Source organism: Polyergus mexicanus, unplaced genomic scaffold (assembly GCF_030449975.1).
Source record: "Polyergus mexicanus isolate NDT 795.1 unplaced genomic scaffold, iyPolMexi1.0 SCAF_1, whole genome shotgun sequence".
NCBI lineage: Eukaryota > Metazoa > Arthropoda > Insecta > Hymenoptera > Formicidae > Polyergus > Polyergus mexicanus.
In genome coordinates this window covers 4,115,008-4,140,024 of record NW_027223321.1, presented here as the reverse complement: position 1 = coordinate 4,140,024, position 25,017 = coordinate 4,115,008, and the positions used below count along the sequence as shown (strand labels likewise).

General features: G+C 32.7%; 3 protein-coding genes, 1 long non-coding RNA gene and 2 other non-coding genes across 15 annotated transcripts in view; 2 read left to right on the top strand and 4 right to left on the bottom strand.

Moving 5' to 3' along the window:
* The window catches only part of LOC138932219 (uncharacterized), a 197,583-nt gene extending 197,200 nt beyond the window's left edge, over positions 1-383 (bottom strand). For all 6 annotated transcript variants that reach the window (XM_070293831.1, XM_070293840.1, XM_070293849.1 and 3 more), the window contains exon 1: positions 17-383. The gene's annotated coding sequence lies outside the window, so the exon portion shown is untranslated. The remainder of the gene's footprint in view (positions 1-16) is intronic.
* A 159-nt stretch (positions 384-542) lies between these two features.
* Positions 543-21,083, top strand: LOC138932298 (uncharacterized). 2 transcript variants are annotated; one of them, XR_011446761.1, is made up of 3 exons: positions 543-563; positions 2,069-2,198; positions 20,945-21,083. It is a non-coding gene; the product is annotated as an uncharacterized lncRNA (long non-coding RNA). The 2 variants fall into 2 exon arrangements; XR_011446762.1 differs by lacking the exon at positions 543-563 and adding an exon at positions 1,298-1,449.
* Trnav-uac (transfer RNA valine (anticodon UAC)) lies at positions 7,507-7,579 on the bottom strand. The gene has a single exon. It is a non-coding gene; the product is annotated as a tRNA-Val (tRNA).
* On the top strand, positions 9,799-9,870 carry Trnad-guc (transfer RNA aspartic acid (anticodon GUC)). The gene has a single exon. It is a non-coding gene; the product is annotated as a tRNA-Asp (tRNA).
* Positions 10,796-13,818, bottom strand: LOC138938146 (CD63 antigen-like). The gene is made up of 5 exons (XM_070304925.1): positions 13,592-13,818; positions 12,926-13,114; positions 12,364-12,528; positions 11,661-11,882; positions 10,796-11,357 (listed from the first exon to the last, which is right to left on the bottom strand). Exons 1-5 carry the CDS (start codon positions 13,652-13,654, stop codon positions 11,292-11,294), a joined length of 705 nt encoding a protein of 234 aa, XP_070161026.1. The 5' UTR covers positions 13,655-13,818; the 3' UTR covers positions 10,796-11,291.
* The window catches only part of LOC138932248 (uncharacterized), a 12,634-nt gene continuing 3,332 nt past the window's right edge, over positions 15,716-25,017 (bottom strand). For 2 of the 4 annotated variants that reach the window (XM_070293918.1, XM_070293927.1), the window contains exons 3-6: positions 19,573-19,637; positions 18,750-18,965; positions 18,269-18,519; positions 15,716-16,336 (exon numbers count right to left, since the gene is read on the bottom strand). In XM_070293918.1, coding sequence (XP_070150019.1) covers positions 16,234-16,336; positions 18,269-18,519; positions 18,750-18,965; positions 19,573-19,629 — 627 coding nt within the window. In that variant the 5' untranslated portion in view covers positions 19,630-19,637 and the 3' untranslated portion in view covers positions 15,716-16,233. Of the gene's footprint in view, positions 16,337-17,381; positions 17,726-18,268; positions 18,520-18,749; positions 18,966-19,572; positions 19,638-22,553; positions 22,664-25,017 lie in introns of those variants that run through there. The other 2 variants (XM_070293900.1, XM_070293909.1) reach the window with 2 other exon arrangements.

Sequence of the window (25,017 nt, the reverse complement as noted above, 5' to 3'; positions counted from 1 at the left end):
CGATCGGATTACTCACCTCATTTCGCCGGTTCTGTTTCCAAGGACAGCTTCCGGTTACACGAGCCTCACGGGATGCGCGACGCGATCGACGATCCCGATGCTGGCCGGCTTCCTACGCATCTCGGCACCTTCGGGGACTTGCGGACTTTAGGCGCGGGCACGGGACGGACGTCTCCCGCGCGCGACGCGAGACCCGTTTCTCGAAATTCGACCCGGTGACCGCGATTCCGCGCGACGTGCGAACGAGAGGACAACGGAGGAGCGATGCGACGCCAATACGATACGTTGTTATATTGAACGGAGAACGCATCGACGGAGAGACGTGTTGAAACTCGCGCGCGCGCGCACGCACAGGATGACGCGACGTACGTACCGACCGCGCGCCGAACTCGGACTGACTGAGCAGCTCGTAGCGAGAGACAGAGACATGCGTATCCCGCTATCCCCTCTCTTGGTCGCGCGCACCACGAACTCTCCCCGCAACCAACCGGCTAAGTTGCCCCCACTGCGCGTCCTAGGCAGCTGCACCTTCGTGAACCGAGCAAATTCCGAGAAATACTTTGGTAAGTGATACTCATCGGTTTACGCGTTTTTGTTGATGTTTTGAAGCCGTATTGTCTTGCCTGATATTTGTTTTGGCTAACGCGTGCCTCGAGTTCAATGATGTGGAAGTTTACGAGCGATTAAATTGACGTTGAGCGGCGGAGAAAAATACGTAAATTGGTAATAAACTAGTAAATTTTTAGATTTTCCATTTTTGTAGAATATAATTGCTAGATACATACGAACACTTGTGTCTTATAAAGCAAATTGAAACCTTGTAGATGCTCTTTTATATATTCTCGTCAGAAATATAACAGAATCACGTAAACCTGTCTTTTCCTTTTCTTATCTTTTTCTTCCTTGAATATTACCGAAGATCCGTCACTCAAGTTACTTCTCATAAATTAGTAAGCGTACACAATTCAAGCTTGAAATAAATTTTAGAGTTGCACATGATATTTAAGCACTTGATTCTACTTTCCTATCTTTGTATTATCGTAATGCGGGTAATAATAGAATTATTACTTACATTTTTTCACAAATATCGAAATACGTCACATATATATTATGAATTATTAAAATGGATTAGCACTCGTGGTATCTAAAATCACTAGGCATTTTCCATCAATCGCATTTATGTCGATTTTTGAACACTACCGAACGGCTAATTGTAAGTTGGCCCCACTGCTCGTCCTAGGCATTTCACGAGGTGCACTTTCGCGAGGCAGGCGAATTTCGAGAAATATTTCCGCAAGTGAATCAAGTGATACTGAGTTACGCATATTTGTTGATTTTTTGAAGCCCTATATTCGCCGGATATTTATTTTCATTAATACGTGCCTCGAGTTCAACAGTATGGAAGTTTATGGAGCAATTATTGTAGATAAGAGCAAGCGGTGGAAAGAAGTACGTACTTATTTTAATTAATAAATATTTTTAGATTTTTGCTCGATCGATTTTTTTTTTTTTTTTTTTTTTTTTTTTTTTACAATACAATTGCTGGATACGAACGCTCGTATTGTAAAGCACTTTGAAAGCTTATCGATGCCCTCTCATATTTTCGCCGCAGATATAACAGCAATGTAACCCTCTTTCTGTCTTTTACTTTTTATCTTTTTCTTCTTGAGTATTAGCGAAAATACGTCGCGCAAGTTAATTCTTATGGATCAATAATTATGTCGATTCGTGCATTTCGTGTAATTCAGAATTCCGAGAAAATTTAGCATTTATAAGATCCCCGATATACGCAAAGGAAACTCACACATGTATAGACACGAGATTTAAAGATAAAAAAATAACCCATTCAAGATATTAAAATATATTATTAATATAAAAAATTTAGTTTTTTTTTTTTTTTTATTATTATTTAACGGACAATCATGAAGTACGATTATATCTAGATACGAGGCGTCCAACCAATAATGCCTAGTGATATATGATATGTAGAAACGCTAATTGCTAAGACACGAACAAAACCCTAGTATACAAATTTTATAGGGAGCTCTAATGAATGAATCATTTATAGGAAACTCTGTGTTAATTTATCCGATGCATGACGATGCAAAGCACGACCCTGAACATGGATCCAGGTTGAAACATCGACACCGGATGCTTCCGAGATGCAACGGCACATTTCTTTTTTCGTATATTGCAAGGTAAGATGTTTCAGCAACGTTATCTTATCGCAAACGATTTTCGTTAATGTATTCAAATATCACGGTCTTAAAATGTTAAAGTGTCGCAAAGATAGTGACTTCACAGATCATGTCTGTTAAAAGAATTCTACATTACATTCGTATAAAATATAAATGGAAATAATTACTTGCTCGAAAGATTATTTTAAGGAATTTGTTTTATCGCGAAAGATTTTTGTCGATGCGTTGAAAAATATATATTATATAATATACATATATAATAAATTTTATTATCTAAAGAATTTTAAGGAGTTTATTTTATTGCGAAAGATTTTTATCATTGTATTTAAATATCGCGGTTTTAAAGCAGAGATAATGATTTTATGTTATTTATAAAAAAGGATATATGTCTCTTTAAAAAAGTTATACCTTTAAATAGCATAAAATATAAATTAACGCGATTAATCAATCGGCAACTTGATGGAAATAATTGTTTCCTTGAGACATTATTATTTTAAGCACACAATTATTATTTTCAACACTATCATATTGTTATGATAATTTTATCAATAATGGAATTAGGCGCATCAAATTATATGTACAACTGTATGTACAATATATAGAATGCATACTGTTCGGCTATTCAATCTTGTTTGTCTATGATATATTTATATAATTTGATTGTGTACGGAAATTTCATGAAAGTACGCAACGATTCTCTCTCATGCTATAATGTAATTGAATAACATCGCGAAAAACGACCTGCGATAAGATAAGATAACTAATGTACGTCGCGTTTGTATTAATCAGAATTATCTGGTCAAAGCTCTTCACGAAACGGCATGAAAGATATGCCACTGAATTGATCGCTGAATTAATCTTGGAAAAAGATAATAGGGTACATATGTTGAATCGACTATAAAAAGACTTCCTTGAAATATCTATAAGATTGACGTGGTTCAAATGCGCGTAATTGCGAGTTGCCGCTTCTTTGAATACAACTCTGTGCGCGCAATTTGTCGGATACTTATAGCAACCATTTATCATAGAGAGCAAAATTAATTTAGATGCGTACCGCGTTGCATTGCCGGCGTTCGTGCCGGACATTTAACATCTGTCCACGCCATACATATGCATATACGTGCCTATGCAAATCCATGTGTTTTACCTCTTCACAGCATTCATTCGAAACAGAGCAGTGAAACCGTGTGCAAATGCTGGTTAAAGTAAATATATATTTAATGTATACAGTACAATTTACTTACTGCAATAACCAGAGAAATATGTAGAGAAGCGTGCATTTAATCTTAGATATCTATTTGTACGCAAATTTTTATAAATGGATTATTATCGCGAAAGGCATATTACGATATTAGAGTAGTATTTATATATTATATAAGAAAAAGTTTTATATTCCTTTTCTCGTTTTAACGCATATTTGGAATAATTGCAATAAAAAACATTAAAACGTTTAAAATTAAATTAATTTTAATTAAATTAAAAGTGAACGTTTCGCTTTAAAGTTTTGCTTCGATATGATAACTGGTCCAATTTCGACGACAGTGAGAGAATGCAGTCGCTCTTCCTTAATGCAAATATGTATGCATGAAGGTACGCGTCAAGTTTTCCGAGATATTTCGTCGCGCGCGCAAACGAGAGCGTATTTTTAAGTTCAAATGAATGATTTAGTTCGCGTGTGTCTAAATTTGCACCCGAAAACTTAACCGTCGTCGAAACGGCTAATCGTGTATGCCAATTGTTTCAATATCGTTTCGGATTCGCGTTCTCGGGACACGGCCGAATTCCCGAGCGGCCGCGCACAGCTGAGCGGACGGACTCTCGGCGCGGATGCAATCGATTTTTCTCTCGTTCGCTGCACCACCGGTGAGATGCAGCTCCGCCCGCGGATGCATCTCCTTGCGTAGTTTGCCAACGTCTTCTCCTCTTCCACACTTCTTCTCCGCTCCTTCCGTTCCGCATCCTCCGTCAAACGGAAGAGTTAAAATTCTCTTTCGAAAATGTTGGCAACAAGAAATGCCTTTACGACTACCGTCTCTGACATAAAAGACATTTTGAAGAGGAAAGAAAAGTAAAAAAAAAAAAAAAACTTTTATTACTTATCATTTTACTTTTGCTTGTCGATTAGATGAGTTTTGCGATCTGGAAGGTTACCCGAAAAAATAAATCTTTATTGAAAATATTGAAAATTTAGCCGTGTTAAAACTATATTAGTTATAATCCGGATATAAATTTTTGTGATTTGAATACAAAATTTAATATAAACTTAAGACGGATACATGTAATTTTATATAGAAAGGAATTTAATAATTAAAATAATTTTGTAGAAACTTTTATATGTGTATATATAATGCGAGATAAATTTTCGTGTAAATTTAGCAAGACATGAATTTTACCGTAATAAATGTAATTGATTACTGCATTATTTTCAATATTATACGTACATTGTGGGACAAATTTTTTGCCGTGAACACGCGTTACGAAAAATCACGGGAAAAAGGAGAGGATCATTTCTCATCGGGGGGATGGGATCAAAGAATTCGGGGTCAAGTTTAATCGTCATGAATGATGAACCGAACGAAAGAAGCTGCAGGTGAACGTCGCCGGCAATGTTAACGTTGTAGTAGGACTGGTTTCTCGAGATTTCACGGTTCTTCGAACAGGTAGTCCCCGCCAGGATACGTATGCGCGAGTGGCAAGGGTGGAAAAAAATCGAAGGGATCGAGTGCTCGCTTGTGAACCCGTCATTGAAACTGATCGCTCTACGCGGGTGGTATATCACTAATTGCATCTTATTCATGAGCGAGCATCTACTTATTCTGAACGATGACGCCGCGCGTTATCCTTTCTCAACAGTCCACCTGTGGCCTCGAAATAATACCGTGAAATCGTAACTATCAATCGTTTCCGAGGTATATCGCGCGCATTTCTTAGCTTTTAAATATACGTATAATATCGGAGTTTAATGATGATTTTTCGGGAAACTAATAATCTTTAGAAGAGAAAATAATTAGCTGATTTAAACGTGTGCATTCTTCCAACTTGAAAAGTTTAATATACATTTTTAGACAAAGAACATAAGATATTCTGTTATATATAAAATTAAAATAAAAGATTTTTTGATTTTCTATATATATATATATATATACGTGATACATTAGTTTACTCAGAGTCCAAATAAAATTTAATTAAAAAAAAAAACGATTTTTTTTTCTTCCTTTATCTTTTTTTTTCTTTGAATAAAATTGTTATTTTTTATTATTTTTTCTGAACTATTAATTGTTATATAATGTCACTTTGGTAGATTTTTATATATTAAGGAATAACTGATCTTATCTTTTGTCAATAAGACGATGTTCATACTTGACAGCTTTATTATCGAAAGGGACTTTCAGAGAGCAAAACTTTCAAGTGAGCTGCTATTGAAAGTTTCATGCTCTATTTGGTTGCTCATCAGAGACTTCTACGAGAGAGTGGCTCTTAGTTAGATAATAAAACTTTTAAGTTAAATACATCGCGGGATCTCTTATGTAGATCGCAAATAGATTCGGTCCAAATTAAAATAAATTTTTATCTTCTGAGATCGTCGTTTTTAATAATTTTTTCTTCGATGCTATAAGAATCCAATTAGAAAGAGTTTGGTATTTTTGAAAACTTTTATACAAAATTCTTTCTTTTTATCTTCTCAATAAGCAATGTCATTTTACTTAACATAAAATTAAAAATTTTATCTATGATATTTAAATATTTTGACGGACGTTTAAAAAATAAAAAGAGATTGCTATTTTAGTATTATGTTTTTACATTAAAATATGATTTGGAATCAAATTACATTGAATGAATCTCAATTCAACTTATACGTTTTGAGATCGATCAATCATATTAGCATAGTTTGATGTCGCGGCAAAAGGGTCAACCGGTGGCATTGCGGATCGCGACAGGAAACCCTAAATTGATATTCAGCTCATGCACTTGTATCCATCTTGTCACATTCTTTATATTCAACTCCGAGAGAGAAGGAGAAAGAGAGAGAAGAAAAAAACATTCTGGTCTTTCATTCACTATCTCCCTGGACCCGTACCATCTGGTCTTCCACCTGCGCTCAGCCAACTGTTTCTTTGCCATTGCAACCAGAGCAGGTCCGGTTTTTTCATTCCGGGTGTCTTTCGGTATCTTGTTTCTCGACGACGAGATATAATGAACGCGATAATATCGATGCGTGTTTAAAGCGAATTGTCTTTCTCGTTCCGCTATACGGATCAAAATTTTGCATTTCGAACAATCGGAGGCACAAGTGTGTGAGTTGAATAAATTTGTGTGTGTTTTTTTTTCCAGTGAAATTTTTACGAAAAACAGATATACAAGATAGTTACAGATTTGCAAACATTTGTATGGTAAAGATTTGTAAATATTTCATATGGTGAGATTATTTCGCGAAACATTTTTTTAAGCCAAAATTGTCGAATCTTGTGTGCGTGCCACTTAAAACAAAGAATCATGACATAATAATTGCGAACGTTTCGTTCATTTGTAAAACATAAGAATTACAACTTTATAATGAATTCTTTTTTTCGCAAAATTATATAACATCTAGTCTAAAATTTACGTAACGCTTAATAAATTCGTACTTACTGATGATATAATAATTAACAATTAACTATATATGTATTACTCTGTTTTTTTTTGCGTGTACATAAGTATCACGTTGATACAATCTTATACGAATTAAATGAGGGTCATAATAATCTTTCAAGCCTTTGTCGGAGACGACGCCGACGTCCAATACCGCAATATTACAGCGATTCTTATCTTGTCAAGCTTGAAAAAAAACTTTCCTTTGATCTTCCTTTCTTTTGATTTCTAAAACAAAAGAATATAAGGCAAAAAATTAAGAAGATTTCTGCTTACAACGCTCTCTCTTATAACGATTTTCTTATAAAGACTGTGCAATTTCTATATGTTTTATTAATAAATTAAGTCTTAGAAAGATATTTTATATATTTTAATTAAACGCGCGCGTAAAAAAGAATTGCATAAGTGTCAAGATTATAGTATCTCAGTCTCTTATATTTTTATATTTTAAGATGAAGAAGTAAATACATTTTTTCTCTCTTTGTCCGTTGTGTATGCTTCCTAACTTTTACATTTGTTAATCAGCATCCATTAAAATCGCTATTTTGTATACGGCTACGTATTTTGACATCAAAAAACATGCGCAACGACATTTATAGAGTCTACAGTTATCAGTGACCGTATATATAACGCCCTATATTTTAATTACTTACATTAATATTAATTGCAAAAAAGTAAGTGGTTCCGGCCGGGATCGAACTGGCGACCTTCTGCGTGTAAAGCAGACGTGATAACCGCTACACCACGGAACCTCGATAACTTAGGTTCAGCATGGTGCCTGTGAATAACAGCACACATTTATATACAGTTCCTATTTTCGAATTATTGCGTTACTTAATACTATAAAATTTATGAAGACATTATCATATATGAATCTATAATCATTTCTGTATATATGAGTTATAAAATCATTTCAGACATTTATTTACATATCATTTGTACTCGCTGTCGATAAATTATATGACTTTGTCTAATGTTATACAGATGGCAACTGTGATACACGTATGTATACATAGACATAGTATACCATATCTAAACCGAGCGTTTGCTTTTATTTAAGAAGTGGGGACGTAGAAAAGGACATAGCATAGCGCTCTCTCTCGTCATGCAACGTGCGAGCGAGAGAGAAGGCAAGGGGCACGAAACAGAGTATGTTCTTTTCTACGTGCACCTCGGCTCCCACTTTTCAACACTCGGTCTAGATATATTTAGTATGTCTATGCATGTATATATGTGTAAAAATCAAACGAGATTTATTTTTCAAATTTTATATATATTTTATATATACTAGAACAATACACAGGCGCGCGCTGCGTGCGCGCTTTTATTTATGGACATTTTCCAATTTTTTTAACTTTTCTTTTCTAACTTTAACTTTTTCTTTCACAAACTGTCAAACTCTCAAAATTCGCATGATTTGACAGTCGCAAATAACACGAATGAAGCAAGTCGCAGCGCACAAGCGAGACAGCCAATTTTCGCATCGCGAAAAAGAGGCTTCAACGCATCGATATATTCGAGTTCGAAGTTTCATGCCTTTTTTCGAAAGGGAAAATACCGAAACAAAAGTAAAATTATTGTAGTTTGTTCCATAGGTTTTGGAATAACCGTCAATAGCTGGAAAAACACTTTTTAGTATATTAGAATTTATATGTGTAGATTTTTATATATTTTCTATTTTATGTATTTTTGAGAGTTTGAAATGCTAAGTAACACATTTTTAATATATCTCTTTTTTTAATTTACTCTTATTTTATATTTAAATATAAATCAGATATTACAATTTAAATTATAAAATTTTTTATATTGGATCATTATCAAAGAATAAATATCAATGTTTTCTTGGATTGTTTGATTATTCTAGCAATCGGTTGACCGTTTTGATCAACGTGAGAAATTGCCATAAATCGATGTTCGCTGTAGGCTCGTTAAATCATCCCCTGACGCAATACTATATGTAACGCATTGCATTTATTAATAATTGCGAATGCATTCTGTCACTTTCCGCACGCGCGATTTACATCTGCCCAAATTGGCAACGTTAAAATTGCATATTGACAAAATTAATTCGTCGAAACATTTGCGTATTCACGAGACGCTTTAATTTTATTCGATTTGACACACACACACACACACACACACACACACACACACACACACACACACACACACACACACACGCACGCACATTCAAATCACATTCACATACATGGAAGAATACATTCAAAAATATATTTTAATTATCCAAAAACAGTACTATATTTTTCTACAATATAATATGTTAATAATACAAATTGTATTTTTATTAAAATATTTTACAAAGTATCACAAAGTATCAACATATAATAATAATAATTTTATGCGTTATAATATTAACGTTTGACATTTTATAACGACATTGCTATTGGAAACTATGTTTTAATTTGTAATGTTTATATTGTAGAGTGCTTTCTTTTATATTTTATACAGGAATATTATAAAATATCAAAAATTATAATGTGTTTTTATGAAATGAATTGTGTTACTAGTCGGATTTGTATTATGATTTATGTCTCTACAATGCGCATAATCACGGATTATATGTCAATCATAATTATATCTAATTATTTATTATCAAGAAATGAATGACAAATATCTATGATAATTTATTTAAATTGCCATTTGTATTTAAAACATATTATTCACATTAATAAATATTAATATATTACGAGATTTCGAATGAAATTAGATTATATATTAATATATAACTATGAACATTGAATTAATGAATCGGTGACTGGTATTAGTAATTCCGACTTTATCGATAATACGAAAATTTATCGAATTTATTTTATACATATGACACATTATAGATATACTTAAACAAATGTAGCGCATAATTATTATATATAAAATCTATATTTTTTACAATTAAATACTTTAAAGTTTGATTGGCATTTATAATGTTTGATAAGCTACTTGTACATCAAGATCCTCGGTAGTATAGTGGTTAGTATCCCCGCCTGTCACGCGGGAGACCGGGGTTCGATTCCCCGCCGGGGAGATCTTTTTTTGTCAATATATTTTTCCAAATCATAATTATGTATTAACCAAAATTGGCTTTTTTATCTATATATAATTCTACAAAATTCTTCAAATTTAATAAAAATTTTGTCGATTGAAGCATTTTCACTACACACATACATATATACATATACATACACACACATACATACAAACAAACATATTCTTAAAATCTTATTCAATTGTTTCAATTTATAGTTAATTTATCTTTAATGAAAATTTTATATTGTATCACGTGCGCGATTTTTTTTTTTAATGCCCAATCTCTCTTTTTAAATATATTTTATTTGCATTACACACATAAAATTGATTTAAATCTTTACTATTTTTTAATAGAGAATACTTTGATACATATCAATCTCGTTTAATAAAAAAATATATTCTGTCATTATTTTATTGACAGTTTAGCTAGGATATTAACTTGGAAAATTTAGAAAGTTTTGTAAGTTAATATCCTGTGTGTTAGAATTTCTGTAAATATAAAACTGTATATATAATTTAAGTATATGACATATATACACATAAGAGATAATTTATTTATATAGAAAATCACTACCTTGCTATTTATGTACTTATAGAAAATATAAAACAGTATAACAGACAAATTAAGCACTAAATATGCCAAATTAAAATATCTATAATTATTATCGTAGATAGGAAAATGAAACGATATATAAAAATTATTAATGCTTAATATAACAAAATAGTTATTGTAGGAATATACAGATATACATTAATAGCACATAAAAACACACTCTTATACAATCTACATTTGCATTAGGCACACATTTATAGAAACACGCAAAAAATTGGTTTTTTAATAAGCAAAATATCAGTCTATATAATATAATATACCATATAATGATACAATATTTAATATATGACAAATATCAACAGCACACCAATTATATCCATAATTATTCTATATTGTGGTATTTGTTGTAAAATGTACATTATAGTTATAAACTAATAATTAGCGATATAACTTTCAATTAAAAGGAAATATATATAATGTTTCTTTTGGTCTATTCTAGAAATATATTTCTCTAGTTTTCTCGGGAACGGATATTTATTGCGTATATAAAAGCAGAAGCACGGCATAGTTACAAAATGTGATAAATACGAGTAAAGTTTAAATCTGAGGTTTTTGATCCGTTATTGTGCTGCTAATTGTAAGAGACGAGCGCGAAGAACGAGCAGAAAGTCACAATGCGCGATATTATATTATATTATAAATGAACTTCATAATAATTAGTTCGCGAAGAATGTATTGATCTCTTGATTCATCGATACGAAATCAAATGTAAATTTTTTTATACCGTATTACCATCAGAATTTTTAATTTGACGGGACAGCGGATTTAGCCTAACGCGATAAAAAATGAAATTAATACACCTCGTTTCATTTATGATCGGTTTCCCTTTTTATGGTTGCAGCGAGACAGCAAGCTAGGATGATACCGGCGATCTAAAAAAAGAAAATATATTTTTATATCAAGATTTAAAATATTGCTAATTTTGAATACGTTTTTCATTTTAATTATAGTAAATATTAGTATATAATTTTTCAATTAAATCATGTTTTTTAGAAACATACATTATTTCTGCGTCAATACGTTCAGATATTTATTTATCTTTTCTTATTGCGCTCTTGCTTAAAACTTGTTTAGTTTGATTTTAATAAGAACCAAACAAATTCTAACACGGTATCGGCTTGACATATTTAATTAAAATATCTTGTATAACAAGTAAAAACGAAAAGTTTACTTACCTCCACGAAAGCTATCCCGATACCCACGCCGATTAAAACCGTAGCGCCCTTGTGGACCCGCATTTCCAACTTGCTAAAGCAACCCATCTGATACACCGATGCATCATCACCAACCCGACATATCACTTGCGGATCTTGCTTGCAACAAGAGGACGGAAAACTTAACATAAATCCATTAGCCGGGGTCCAATCATTAGGACCGTCCACGCCGCAACATTCCAACTATCGTATAAACAGACAGGATTGACGTATTAATGGGATTTAATTAAACAATTATTTTTAAAAAAATTTAATTTAATTTAATTGAAAATTAATCATCCTTTTCGCGTACTGTATATATTGTATATACTGTATATATTATTTTGGTTCCGAAGTAAAGAAACATATTTAAGATATAGGAATATAAAAAAAAAATAATTTAAAAATAAAAAGTTTAAAATATAAAATATTATTAATGTAGCAAAGCTATAAAGTGGAGCACATTGTGAATATATTAGTAATTACATTCGCAATAACGAAATGACTTTAATTGCTCGCCGACTATTTGCACGCGATGATCGTTTCATGCAACCTATCATCATTATGGGAGTTGCCGGCTTACTATTGTTTTCTCCATGACATGGAAAGTACATTTGATTTTATCATCTCGCTTTTGTATTGATAAATCCATTAGCGCGCTGCGTTTCAGATTCAATATACTGACCTTTTTCTGCACGTTGTCCCAGGCCATCCTGTCAGTTTCCGAATAATTCTTTATCGATTCTTTTAGAGTGTCTTTCATTGCCATGCTGAAATCATTTTTAAACATCGCCGCTGCTATGCCCACCGCGAGCTCAATCACGAAAATTATTAACAGCGCGGCCGCAAACTATAAATTATGTGTGACATTACATTCATTTATTTAATCTTTTTACCATATTAAAATTATTATTTAACAATATTTTTTTGCTTTCTCGCAATCGACTCATGTGATGGTTTTTTATAATTTATATATAACTCACACTTGCGATGTTATTGTTTTAGTATTATGTTACGCTGAAAAAGATCCAAAGAGGGACCGAAACGTCCATTTAAAATATGACAAATGTCTAATTTATAATTTAAGGTAAAGTATACGCTTCGAAACCAGTGCTGGCTCTAAATTGGCATTCATATGTTGATTTTAGTTTTAAATTATTTGTTATTATTTCAATAATTATTTAATATGGATAAAATTGTATCTTTTTGAGCTATATTTGATGCGGTATATTGATTTTTTAACTTACGGCGATTAATATGTGATAGTGCTCCTTGATCGCTCCATAACACCCTAGAAAAGCTATAATGAAAACGATAGCTCCTGCAACTATAAGTACTATAGGCGGTGCCATTATTCTGCCTTCTACAAAGTGACCGAATTCACCAACATCCGCTAATACACACGCGCCGGCCGCGATGATACCTATACCGGATATCTGGAAAAATTAATTTTAACTTAATTGTACGCATTTTTCTTTATCTCCAAAATTCTATTTTACATCTTGATTTTTTCCAAAAATAAAACTTAAAAAATGAAAAATATGCATATTTATTTTTATATAAAAGTATCTTTTACTAAAATTATTTTCTAAGAATGATCTCTGTTATAATATTTAACTAAGAAATGAATGGAATTATATTCTCTATATTAATTGAGGTACAATCCTCCAAAGATTACTATGCATCTTAAGAAACATGTTATCACAAATCATCGAATCCTTTTACGCACAAGACAGACATCTGAAGATATCATGTGCATTCCCAGAAAAATCAATAAAAATTGGATAAATCCTCAGAATCTCACATGAAGAAAATTAGCACGAAGAAATAAAAGAAGATACTTCTTAAATCAGTTTGAAAGGACATTTGCTATCGAGATTATCAAGAAGATTGCTCTTGCCATCTCTACTCACCGCGAAGACCAGATTGAAGATGAAGAGGATGTATTTGATGACATTCATCCCGCAGGACTCCATGGTAGCAATCTGTTTCGCGAGAGAATTGATATTATTATCTCGACTTTATTACTCTAATTTGAAATCGACGTCACGACACTTCGCGGGGTTCAAGAAATCAGACGCATAATCGACCGACTCTGTGTTCCGTACGACAGCCGTACAGTTAGTGGGAGCGATCTAGGTTGTGCCCCTTAGTCTAGGCGACGAGGCTGCTACGGCTGTCACGTTACCAGCCTATCATTGGTCGGCGATCCCGGGCAAAAGATATTATGTGGTCACCGATGGTAACCATGGTCACCTTGCTCACCTCTAACCCGGGCCAACCTGGCTCTTTCCAGGGAAAAGAAAAAAAAAAAAAAAAGAGGACACTCGGTATTTGCCAGCGTACGTAAAAGCACACTTTGCTAAGTGAACCACCCTCTCGGCTTCGGGTTCGATGTCCTCTTTGACTTGTATTTAACCCGAGCCATCGATCCGAAGGCCGTCAACTGACAACGCGCGAAATCACGAAAATTCTTTCGTCGATTACATTTCGCATGTCGATGAGACGTTAAATGTTGACCTCTATCTGTCGATTCTTCGTACATTTAAAATGTTTAAATATGTAACGTTTTTTTTTCAATAACTTTTCTTAGACATCGACGTGATATGCCACTTGAAATATTTAGATTATATTAGATTAATAAAAATTACGTATTTTCATAGATGAAACGAGATAAAAATATTGATCAATTTGCATGCGAGGAAATAACTTAATCAATATCTCGCTATGTTGATTACTCGAAAGTAATTTATTAAAACAGAGATAAAATAACGCTTAAAAAATAGAATTACGTAAATTATTTTTTCTTTTAATTTATACACAAAATTTATTAATTTATGAATAAATTAATTTTTTTCACATTTATTTAACTCCGTTTTAATATTCGTTCTATTTAGTAATACAATTTTTTGGCAATATCAGTTTTGACGTATGACTGACATATGATATAGCCATGCTATTTTATCAATTTGTAAAATGACAGAACGCTGTCTCGGCGGATACTTTAATTAATTCTAATTACTTCGTTCTGCATTGCGGCGAAGCGACAGCTCGATGCGTGGATGCGAACGCAAACCACCACAATTTTATCAGAGATCAGACGGACTATGAGCACATCGCGTTAAACGATCATCCCTCTCGGCGGTTCGATAATGTCACATTATCTATATGTCCGCTTGTATATGTACACACACAAAGTGGGTCATAAACGACTTGCGAGCACGTTTTCGTTTTCGTGATTCAATGCCCGCGATAGGCGTCTCTATAATACATACGTAGAGTTTTTTTTCGAGGCTTGTTTAGTGGCTTGTTTCGCATGCAGATGAGATTCGCAGGTAAATCCGCCGTTTCGTGCTGTACTATGAACACGTATATAGGGTAATGGGAGCGCGATAAATATAGTTGCCGCGCTCATTCCTCAGTTAGCTATACCTATCTACGTAATAGTACATGCATAGTGATAACACGCAACGATTTAAAGTTCATCGCCACAAACATTTTTTTTTCCCCAAAATCTGGCCTTTGTATAATTCATATATATTTGTTAATATTAATAAGGGTATTTTTTTAACTATTTTAATTCACTGATAAATAATTTTATAATTAAGCTTGTACATATGTGTTAGATAAAAGCGCTGATAATAGAGAACAAGATAAAGTTTACATCAATTAAGAATTTTATTTTACCAAATTTCTTTCTTATTAACAAGTAATATTAACAATAAAGAGACTCAGCTAAAAGAGACGTATACAGAAAAAAGTTTGCAGTTTGCACATGTGCAAAAGTGCACATTACGAATAACAAATAGATAATATTATATTAATAGGTAATATTATATTATATTTAAGTATACGAATAATGCTAACGAAACTGACTATTATATGATAAGTGACACTTATATATATATATATATATATATATATATATATATATATATATATTGCTCAATTATTGCACATTTTTCCTAATTAATTAAGGTACAATATTGCAAATTACAACACATAATATATCTTATGCATATATTATAGTTTCAAGTAAAAATCATTTTTTGCTCAGATGTAAGGTGCACGCATGCGCAAATTAAGTGCTTCTAGATAATGTTGAAATTGCACAATATTAAATACTATAATATAAAAAAATTTATTATTTAATTGATTTAAATGACCAGATATGACAAAATATTAATTCTTCGATGCATTAACTTGAGCAAGTAATTCGACATTCGCAGGTACATGGTAAATGCAATTACTGCGTTGCATTTTTCGTCGATTTATCATAATGAGATTTATAGTGTAATCGGTTAGTGCTTTTAAGTCACGTTTACGTTAAGATAACAATCGCTAACACCTCGCTACTCCGTAACATACACATACGTCTCGTTTGTCATTAAAAATTTTGGTTATTCTTTACTGCTGATGTGTAATTGACGAATAATCGATGATTGTAGAGCTCTTATGCTGCTCCCTGCTTTGAACTGCGCGCGGACACAATTGTAGCTAATTTATTTATCCTCGTACGTAAGATGCGAAATTATTTCAAGCTTCCGCAGGATTGTTAGTATTTGAAATGTTGATAAGCGACGACGAGGAAGAATATCACAAGGGTCGATATATTTGGCGTAGTAAACGAACCAGAATTCCAACTCTCTGTCGGCGATCTGAAAGCAATAATATTGAAGAGATCGATAATTACATTGTTAATTGAATTGCGCATCTTATTACGTGTTTGTAAACATCGGGATTTTCGGAAATTGGTGAAATAACATTTCACGGCGCAAACTACATTGTACGATACTCGCTTGCCCTGACAATGAGGCTAATTACGTAGAAACGTATTAATGCATAGTGAGACGTAAGATTTTTCTACATTCAATTACATTCTGATGCGTTCTATTTTAACGCACTAAGTAGATATGAATTGCAAAGAAATAGTATACGCGATTATACTGCATTAGTCATAAGTGAATAAATATCACAAACATTTTGGAAAACAATAATGTGTGTATTTGGTATTGCTCGAATAACGAATACATGGTCAATAATATGTAAAGAAGATAAATGTATGAAATGCGGGACAAATGTTATTGATACAAATAAGACACATATGCTTTTCTCTTTCAATGTAAACAAATTGTGATCTGCGAGGAAGCTTGTTAAAATATTTTTCAATTTATTATATTTCTTGGAAAATATATTCTCTTTTAGTATAACGGTTCTTATCACATCGATAACGCATTAACAACTTTTGCAATTAATGTGATATGATATAACTATTTGACGTTATTTTTGAATAATTGCTAGAGAAGTAATAGCGGGAATATATCAACCTTAAACTTTATTTGTATATTATCTCATTGAGGAAGCTCGTAAATTAACAAAGTGTTATTACTACACTACTTTATTAGCGTTAAAATATAATCCGAACAAAAAAGGCAGATTAACCGGCTTCTCTCTTAACTCGCACATATATAATGCGCGTATCGTTTGGATCTAAATGTGCGTGACCATGAAATATGTTATAGAGGTAGTATTCTGACATTACAACGCATATCCTTTTTTTTTTTTTTTTTAATGTAATACTTTTTTACGACATCATCGTCACCACAGAAAAGTTATCAGATAGATACACGAGAAACACAGATGTGAAACAGAGAGGGAGAGATGCATCGGGGAATAAACATAGAAGGACAAAACAACATACACTGTGTGTTAAAATATCATCAAGTTTACATATAAAAGGCGGACAGACATCGTAAAATAACACAGTCAAGGGAGAGAATTACATTAGATTTCTATCGCATAAAACGTCGCTCCTATACTAATTCTACGATTCAATTTATTAGACAAACGACGAGGTTCTTCTTACAAAAGACATAGGACGTACATAAGACGTAGTGTTTTATAGAAGAAGCGTCTTATAAGTGAGTAGCATTTCAACAATATCGATTCAATCCTAATCGGGACGTATTTCTAATCAAATCTACGGGGCTCCTTCTCTCTCGTCCCATTGACCGCTGACATTTCCCTTCGAAGTATTTCAGATCTTTCTGTAATGTGCAGAATACAATGAGGCGCGACGATCTTTTTGCAAAAATGCAAGAAACATTGAATTTTCACAAATAGCGTTAATATTGTAATTTGATAATAATATTAAATATTATTAATTATATTATAACATTATTATTATACACAAAATATAATGAACGATATTATATACGCAAAATATTAGAAAAACATTTACTACACTAAACAAAGATATATTATTGCTATCTGTTATTTTTTATTTATCTATTATATTTACGTAGCAAATTTGCAATGAACATTTATTGGTGACAAATAAGTGACCGACAATTAATAGATCGACAAATAAGCGTTAAAGTAATGAAAATAAAAGAATTCAATTCTATTATTTCACTGAAAATGTGAAACACTTCTTACTTATGTACAATTTATAATTATTAATTATAAATAATACATAGATGTTACAAAGAAAGATATAAATTTTATACTCTGGAAATATAAATACGAAAAAATGTCTAAAAAATAGAGAGTACAAGAGAAAATGGGAGAACAATGAAGGGAAAACCTACTGGACACCGATGACACCACAGGCCCAACGGTCCCCGGCATTTCCAGTTGTTGAGGAGAGAGTATGGTTACCCTTGCCAAGATCGTCCTCGGCAGAATGAACGACTATGGCTCGTCCTAGGATATTGTTCGGTCCGCTCAGCGAAATGATGTTGTCAGTGATATTTACCATCGCTTCTCCCGCAGAATTGGCTTGGACATTTCCCAAATCGCCGATATGTCTCACAGTGTCATCCGGTCCGCCGTGAGTCACCTAACGAATTAATAATGTCAGCAGATTTCGAAGAATATAATCAATGAAATTATTGAAGCAAGAAATGGTCCAGAAACATATTGAATCTTTGAATTTTTAGTATAAGATAGAAACAATCGTGAGAAAAATTTTATGTCAGAATAGAAAATTTTTCACGTGGACGGATACAGTAATGAAATTAATTGTAGTATAGCGAGAGATTAAAAGGCAAATTGGTCGAGAGAGCTCACATTCTCAGGATTGAAGTGCGCTCCGGTGGATGCGCAACCGTTGCTCAGATCTCCCTTCTCGTGTACGTGAAAACCATGAAGCCCCTCGGTAAGTCCATGGATCGAGCCCGTAATGGTGACGGGCCCATTCGGGACGGATTGAACGATCTTCAAGTTACCCGTGACGTTCTTTCCCTTAAGGTCGTGCGGAGTTAGGCGAACGACCGCCACCATCTCCTAATCGAGCCGATTCGATGCGATCAGTACGATTATCAACGACAATCCCTAACGTTTTTTTTTTTTTTTTTTTTTTTTTTTTTTTTTTTTTTTTTTTCCCGAAGAACAGCAAAAAGCTTCGTCCAAATCGTGAAAGAAATTTCTCTCAATGGAAAGTTAATTGGATGTCAATTTCTCTCACAGATTCTTAATTTCCGATATTAAATCTTTTAAGATTTAAGACTCAAAAATAAAAAAGTGCTATCGAAGTCAAAAAGATAAAGTTAATTATTTTCTTATTTCTATTCTTCTAAAAAATTAATCAACTACATTCTCTCTTATCTGACATTTGTGTATTATCGTGGATGAAATTTTCTCGTAATGTTATTTAAAAACACTTTATATATTCTTCCATATATTATATTACAAATGCATCGTTATTCACAGATCGTTTGATGACTATTCCAATTTATGGGATATCATGTATTACAATCAATGACTGTTACAATAATAATTTGTCATGCATTATACGATATTATATCGAGATTATATTGAAAAATCGATTGATGATTTATTCATTATCGCGGAAACGGATTAGTATGCATAATATTTGGATTGTCATACATACCTCGGCTGTAACGACAGTTACAGCTGTCAATAGTAATAATGCGACCATTCGACTCATCGTGTGAACTGTAAATAGAATGACAAAAAACTAAACGACGTCGTGTGTAAAAGTATATCTATAATAATTTTTTCTTTTTTTTTTCGTCGAATGTGATTGCTACGTGCGTAATAATCAAGATTACTCGAAAGTCGTTGCAATAATAATCATTTATCGCTTTCAAGTAAATAATTTTTTCTTTAACTTTGTCACAGGGTATAAAAATATATGTCGTGAAAAATATTTTTACAAATCTTATGACGAATGTAATTTTAATAACAAACACTTTGTCATATAATTTCATTTCGTTTGTGAGAGGAGATACGAAAAATTCGAATAATCTTTCGATCAAAAATTACAATCGGATAGTAATCGATTCTAAATTAATCCGGAAGATTTCTCATCGCGTTTGTCTATTAAAAAACGATTAGTAATTTCTAGATCTGGATCTGGATCCATTTGCACATGTCACGTGCACAAGTGTAATTTAATCGGTGCGCATCTAGATCAGATGAATCTATTAACGTTGAATCAATGACTTTGTGTTACGCGTTGCTCGTCGGTGGTAGACTCGCAAGGAAAAGACTAATCAATATATTCTTGTAATACGCATATAAATACGATAAAAAAGGTACTGGATTAACGGAAAAGAAAAAGCCACTTTCGCGTCACTTTATATTATCGAGTGATGTTACAATCAGTCAATCATATATCGTATCGTTTATATTTTCCTTTATCGCGCTTGTTAGATGTATAATCTCTTATTGTTGTTCATTAGCTATCAGATGACCATCGAAATATATAACAAGCTACGTCATAGTGGCGCATGTGAGAATTTTTTTACGTTTAATCAGTAGGATTATGTAATTTTATGTAAAACAATAGCAACGAATGATACTATATCGAGTTAAAAATAGAGTCGTTGTATACTTTGATGTTTCAACTTTTTATTAAGTCTATTAGTTTTGCTCAATATATATCATTATTATCATAATTTTTTTTTTTTTTTTTTTTTTTTTTTGCGGATTTATAATACACAAAGACTTTTTTCTTTAATTTGTTTCGATAGAATTCTAGTTAATGTTATAAAATTCCAGGCATTCCAAATTGCTGCCAATTTACGCGCTCTCTTCTCATCTCGCCTTTATAAAATACAACCGTGTATTTATTGAAAAGGTTCTTATCAGTCTTGATATACTTTGCGTCGATATAAATATTTCTATTATCTCAGGGTTTATTATATAAACTTTTTTCGATATATTTCCCGTTTTTAGTAATCATCTTAAAACTACTGCTATACAATTATATATAAATTATTTTATTGTTATTGTTACAGTTTTTGTCGGTGCTTTACAAAATACATGCGAAGGATTGTTGGAAAGTTTACGATCCAGGAAATAGCGGCAACGGATTCGCGAGTCGTTTCAAGATTAAAACATTTTCAGCGGAATTTTTCTACAGTGAACCAGATACCGTAAAAGGTGAGTGGAAGCATCGATTCAAACTCGGCGAACACACGAACATGGAGCTCGCGAATGAAATAGCTTCCGGGAAATATCGATCCACGCTAAAGGTGTTCATCCACAACACCTGCGCGACTTCATCGATCAGCTTTATTCATGCGTTTTAATGTATAAGCGCGACGCAAATTGATGTCGTGTTTCGCGGACACTTAACAAGCACGTAGCACAACATATTTTCATTCCCACCTCGGAAACGACTTCACATATTACGTAAATTACTCGAACATATTCATTGACTATATCCCTACATTATCTCTAGATTAATCAGGAGAATGTCTTATTATACGTTCCCATATTTCTCAGCACTGAACCATGACTTGAAAAAAATTTACAAAGTATTTAGATGATGTTGAAATAGATTTGTGTATAATGTATGCAAATAAAGATTGAAGCGCCGAAACACAAAAAAGTTGGAGATAATATATCATACATATATTTATACTATATTAATTCAATAAATCCACTTCCAAAAGAATTTCTTCAACTCTTCTACTCGGTATAATTTTTATATTATTAATGCGATAGGATAATATTTTGCGAGAAATAATATGAATGTTCAATCGTATTCTTCTAATTAATTGCATGATTTACAATTAAAAGTGTTACCGTGGAAAGCCTGTGCAACCTTCAATTTGAGAGCCGTTATTTCTAACGTTAAACCCTGATAAACCGCGCAATTGACCACGTAATTACTGAATTTAACATTAGCGTATCTACGCCATGTGTATAGGTATATCGACATTATGTGTCGCGCTCGTAGACTGTTCCTGTCTAATGTACGAGCCGATTTTCCAATGTAGTTTTCCATGGCATTTCCGACAACAATGCATTATATTTAGTAACTAGACTTTCTCTCTACAGCAAGATAAATTTTGTTTTTGAAAATCTTTTTATACACCAAATATTATGATTACTTATTCATTATCTATATTTTATTTATGTACACGTAAGTGTACCAAGTCTACTATATGCAATGCAAATATTGATTCACGCATTATCGGTTTTGGATATAATAATATATAATTACAGTTTGTTTGTTTCTTTTTTTATTTAAAAAATTAAACATTTGTCTATGCTAATTTTCAAACTTTCGAATTTTTGGATTTGTTTGAAGAAAACGAATATCGAGCCGTTTTAAATAATTTGTTCAACAACATACGCAAACTGTAAAACTTCGAAGATTTTTCGCTAAGAGATAAACTTAAAAATAAGACAAGGAAGAATGAAGATAAAATAGCGATCTACTGCAAAGAAAAAAAAAAAAAAAGAAAAATATCTTACGTGACGATGCGCCACGATTAGATAAATCGTATTGTATAACGAATCATTTGACATCGCAGGTACGGAATTTCGACGCGATAAAATAAATCGACGACCGATCGGCGAGAGGAGCATGCACGCGAAAAGTGAAAGGGAACCTACCGGGCGCGGACACAATTTTACCGAACACTAAAGAACCGAATGACTGATTGACTGACTGACTGTCTGACTGACTGACTGCAGTTGCTGGACTCATGTTCCTCTTATATCGTCACAGGATCCCAATGTTGATCTCCCACCCGCAACTCATAGATAAATCAGCCGCGAAGTATCTCGTAAATGATCATGCTCCAACACCACCGGACGATTATTGAAGATGACGGAAGATTCCGGATCTTTCGACCAATCTCGCGCATCGTCTCCTTTCGTACGATCAGAAATATATGGGACTCATATAATAATTTAAAATATATTAAAAGATATAATAATAATTTAAATTAGGTCAACTCTCTATTATCCCTTCTGACAATTAGCACGTTAATTTTAATTTAATCATGCACAATTATTTAAGCTTAGTAGAATGTGTAACATTATTTTTATTATCTTATATACGTTCTGAAAAAAAGGAAGATTTGACTTTTTGAAACGTAGTATACCAATTTATGGTAATATTGCGTAATGTATTTACGCAACATGTTGTTAAAGCTGAGAAATGATACGGGAATATACGTATTGCATAGAATTCTAAAATATTTCTAAAACTGGCCATCGCGGTAGCTTTATATTTTATTGTAAAAAAATAGATATATAAAAACTTAATGTATAAAAAAAAGTAGATATACAGAAACTTCATGTATTCGTAAACATGCGAAAACATGATTGCTTTAATTAAAGTTCGCGTAAAATCGCATGACGTAGATTTGAATGTATTTACTGACTTGAGTGTTAGAAGCTTACTTTTGATTGAAGCTGACTATTACAAGGAAGGCAGTAACGTGCCACACGCGGTACAAACGTGCCATTTAAATTAATAGGATAATAGTGAAGGATATTAGATATTCACGAACGACTGCTCAACGAATCCGTTGAAGTAATCACCTGCAGTAAAGTATGTCGCCGATGAACGTACACGAACTTATCGACGTAGTGAACGCGAGATTAGCATTGTTAGCGATATATTAACGCTCGCGAAGAAACCGTCAACTTTAAATCTTTTCGCGTGTTAGGTCGATCGATGGACTGAGACTCGACAATGACATTTCATTCATAAAACAAAGAAAATATATCCGCGTATCATCAATTATAGCAGCAACACTAAAAATGTTTTAGAATTCGAGGCTTAATTTACATAATCCGTTAACTAATGCTTTGTTTCATAATTCCGTAAAACAGCAAGAATGTTCATGCGTTCCTCCGTTATCGCATAGATGAGGCGAAGTTGAGGTGAATATAAAATCGACACGTAAGCGATATCATAAACTAATGTTAGTTATCGCATAATTATCGTATTGAAAATGAACGTATGTGATTCACGAGTTTATTATTAGAAATAATTTGCCGTCTCGTGTTTTTTTTTTTCTTCTTCTTCTTAACAAAACCTATTATAACTGATACAACTGTCTTCGGCGTAACATCTTTCCTATTACGATTAATCGCACGTAATACAATTATCAAGTAATATCGAGCTGCTTCTATTTTTATCGTTGTTATTATTTTTCAAGATTTTTCCGTTTCGCGTTCTATAAATTTTTCAACATAATATCTTATATCACGTGAGACTTATAGATGAGAGGTTTCTTGTCTCTTATACAATTTTATAAATATACGAATACACATAATCACGCAAACATAAATACATATTTGCATGGAATTTACATCCTTTATTATGAGAAAAATATGAACATTCCTTTTGTCATAAGATGATATTTATTTAAAATAGTAATTATATATGCTCAAAGACACAAATTGAATTTTATAGAATACAATAATTGACACTATAAGAAATGGAAAAGTGCAATAGAAACGTCAGAAAAATTTTAATTATAATTTTTTTTATGTTTTAATGTCTCATCTACATATTGGATCCTATCATAGTTTTTGAAAGCTATTTCTCATAGTCAGAATTTTTTCATAATCGAATCTTAAATATATTCCTAGATAAAATTCGAATTATTAAAGAGATCGATCACGATCAGAGAGAATCAGCGTGCTTTGGTGATTATCACAAATTTTATCGCATCGACAATAGCAAAATCCGAACGATCGTGATATATTTTCGAGTGAATCGAACGAGATTGATGGACGTTTATAGTGCATCCTGGCTAAGTGGGGATAATTATGCTTCGGATTGAAGTGTCCTTTGTGTGCTTAGATTCTCTTTATAAAGGAAACCGGATATTGCATTTGCAGAGCTCTGATTGGCAGCTTGACTACGCAGTATTCGCACAATTGGAACTTTGTAATTATTGTTTCCTGCTATATGCGTACATAGATGGGAAATTAACACGGCTTCCTGTAAAGTAAAAATTGGAAAATATCGCTCTACCACTTCGATTCAAATATGAAACTGAGTGATAAGAAAATATTGAGTGACAAAAAAATATTGCTAATCCATATATGTAATACT